Source organism: Dendrobium catenatum, unplaced genomic scaffold, assembly GCF_001605985.2.
Source record: "Dendrobium catenatum unplaced genomic scaffold, ASM160598v2 fragScaff_scaffold_717, whole genome shotgun sequence".
NCBI classification, from domain to species: domain Eukaryota; kingdom Viridiplantae; phylum Streptophyta; class Magnoliopsida; order Asparagales; family Orchidaceae; genus Dendrobium; species Dendrobium catenatum.
In genome coordinates, this window is record NW_021319179.1 from 369,712 (window position 1) to 373,106 (window position 3,395).

Below are 3,395 nucleotides of genomic sequence, written 5' to 3' on the forward strand. Positions count from 1 at the left end.
TTAGCCCTCATAATTAAGAGCATGGCTTGGCACAGCTTTAATGAGTTGAGTTTTTATTTTTATATATAAACTGCTTGGGATTGATTTTTATTAGGATAACCTTGTAGGGACTTTAGAATTTTTTTTCTTCTTTATATTTGATATAAAATTTGTAATATTTGTAAAGAGTTATGAAAATGGTCTTTGAGTGTGGATATTCTTATCCAACTCGAATCCCAAAAAAAGAAGGCATCCCTAAAGGGGAGATTCTTCTTCCATTTGGAAGATCGAGTTGGATGGCTTTAGATATCCAAAGAGAAAAGGTAATCATCCCCAAAAAGGAGAATTATCTCTTCATTTGGATATTCAAGCCACGACGGATTCAAGGAGTCCAAGGAGGATAGATCCAAGGAGTCCAAGGATGAGAGATCCAAGGAGTCCAAGGATGAAAGTTCGAAGGAGTCCGAAGAAAAGAAAATACCTAGAAGACTGAAGACCAATATCCCACTTAAAGTCATTTGCGTCTGTCATAGGCTTAGAAATCCGGGTTGTTGGCAGTGGTGCCCGGCCACTTTACTTTCTATATATTTGGGTTGTAGTAAGGATAATTTGCCTATGGCCATTTAGTTGATTATTTTTGGACTTATATTGATGTGTTTACCTGATTGCGTAGAAGAAATTGCCTATTTTTTTAGGTTTCTTTCTTGCATGCCGCTTTTGTTTTCGCCTGGATTCCGATTAGCTTTCTAAGGACTATAAAATTTTTCTACTCATAACCAAAATTTAATATTTAAGTTTTAAATAATTTAGAAACTTAACAAACCTAGGGAATTGCCGGAACCGTCCTGATAATCTGGCCTATGAGGATGAAGTGCCGAACCTAAGGAGACTCAGTCTTTTCTAAAAAATTATTTTCTATAAGCCTATTTTTTAAAATTCTATAACATTCATGAGCTGACATTTCAACTAGCATGCATTGCATTTGTAACCAACTAAATAAAATTTAATTGCATTAGATAGGAGCATCTGATCCACATAAGTCTAGGACCACTTAGGAAATTCTCTAGATGTCAGTCCTATTTTTAAAGAACTTTACCACCCACCCATCTTTCATAACTGACTTGATAGCATGGTTTTGAAGCTATTAGGTGGTTAGCTGGCTCCCCAATCCAGGCCGAGGTAAGTCATGGTTTTGCACTACATTAGCTAGGACACGGGTCTTAGTGTTTTGTAGAACACTATGCTCAACCTAGATTTAGGATTCGAGGCTACTACATTCGTTCTCGTAGTATGCCTTAAATAGTAGGTAGGTCCCTTCCTTTTAGGGGCTATAAATCTTACTTATCCGCATCACAGGATGATGCCACCTCCATCTCTTCTCTTAAGCATGTGATTAAGTGCTTGATTTTCTTTTCTCAGCTTCTCCTTAGTACCCTAGAGTGTCCGAGTGCTGGTAAGAGCCACGCATGTTGATTTAGCCTCTTTAAAACCTTTCTTCCTTATGAATAGTATTTCCTAGTCTTCACCCCTATGCCAATCCCACTTTAGGAGGGGATAATGTATGATTCTTAATCGAGATTTTTCTCGGGCTCCGGCCTGGGATGTAATTAACCATGGTGGCTTACACCAGTGGGAAACTCGGTCCCACATCTACTAAACCCCATTAGAACTGTTGTATCGGGTGGGGGAAACCCATAATTAGGTCGTGTATATTACTACCCATCGAGGTGTGTTGGCGACAGCCTCTATCCTCAACAGTTAGTCGTATGTATGATCTAATCTGTCCCTTCCAATTGACTCGTTCGTGCGGTGCTCTTTCGGAGGTCAACAGGTTTCTAGCGACCACGGTGGGACCACTTTCTCTCTCCATCTTTGGATTATATATTATCCTTTCTGGTGTGTACTCCGGGATTGGTACTCCTTAGATTAGGTTTATCCCACTATTAGTTAGGGTCATTCCTTAGTTAGGTTCATTCCTTAGTTAGGGTTCCTTTCCTTATAGCTAGGGTTTTCCCCCTACTCTACTTCTTTCTAGCCTTACAGGCTATTCATTTCCCTATCAATTTCTATCTACCTTTATCAAATTTATATTGAATTCTTCACTCTTTCTTGATTTTAATTCTAACTAATTCTTTTCACTATTTTTTCTTGGCAGCAGTGTCATGGCTTCCTTCGTACCTTTCGTCACTTTTAAATTTGGTTCGAACGCACGGGTGACTCTTTCTGAGTCCTTGCTTGCCAGTCCACCAGCTGGAGAGATCACTTTTGGTTCCTTCATAAACTCGACCTTCGTCACTCTTGGCGGGCCAACCCCGGCTGAGGCTGCTGCATTCTCTCATTCCTAGAGGAGAGGATGCATAGCCATGCATCCTTTCGGACGACCAGCTGCTCGGCAGACGGCCCGGGCGCCTGCTCGTCCCGTTCCTGTACCTGCACAGCCTGTGCGCCCCGTGGCTAGGCGACCAGTTCTTAGGCCACTCCCCATTCCACCAGTTCATCCTACGGTTAGGCGTCCAGTGCATACCGCTCATGTTGCGCAGGTTGCCCAGGCCCCTCAGCGTCGGCAGCCTGCTGTAGTTATTCTACCCGTTCGTCTGACGGTTAGGCATCAAGTGCCTACTGCTCCTGTTGTGCGGGTTGCCCCGACCCCTCAACACCGGCAGCCTGCTGTAGCTGTTCCACCTGTTCATTCGACAGTCAGGCGACTGTTGGTGGAATTTTGAAAAATATTAGTTTTCTTTGGGACTTAAAATTGAATTCTAAAATCGAATTGTCTCGTTAGAAAAAGTATATCACCTCGAGAGGTGAAAATAAAATTTCATAACGGTATTCAGATTTAGAATTATAAAATTCATCTTGAATATCGTGACCGGATGCTAAAGAGAACTTCATATGGCCCCGAAGGATCAAAATGAGGTTCAACTGAATATCCAGCTACAATATTCAAGAAGAGTGATCGTTAGGTTCACATCCAAAGCCTTATCAAAGAAATATGTATCTCCCCAAAGGGAGAAAATACCATTCGATGATAATTCTTTGATTGTAATAATAACGATCACTAGTATTTTAAGTTTTCCCAAAGAAATCCAATTGAGTTTTGAAAAATCAATTTTTAAAATCAGGTGCGTGTGTGGTTCTAAATCTCCTACGAGCGCAAGCCCTCGTAGTTAATTACATCGTAAGAAAACAAGGTCTCCTACGAAAACTCTCGATTAAAATAACGGCAGAAATTTTGTTAGAATTTCTAGGAGTGATATCAAAAAGAGAAGTGAATTTTGGAAATTCAACAGGGAATGGATCAAAATTGAGCAGTTATTAACGGAGTTAAAGGAGGAGAGGTAGGGGACACTTTGAAATTCCAGAACCATCCGGAAGCGTCCCAACTTAATCTAAGTGTTGGGCTTTATGTTTTAGGA

General features: G+C 40.9%; 1 protein-coding gene across 1 annotated transcript in view; it reads left to right on the forward strand.

The window, feature by feature from the left end:
- Positions 1 to 2,342: 2,342 nt before the first annotated feature.
- The window catches only part of LOC110116365, a 4,286-nt gene continuing 3,233 nt past the window's right edge, over positions 2,343 to 3,395 (forward strand). Inside the window, exon 1 of the mRNA XM_020849910.1 lies at positions 2,343 to 2,675. Coding sequence (XP_020705569.1) covers positions 2,343 to 2,675 — 333 coding nt within the window. The remainder of the gene's footprint in view (positions 2,676 to 3,395) is intronic.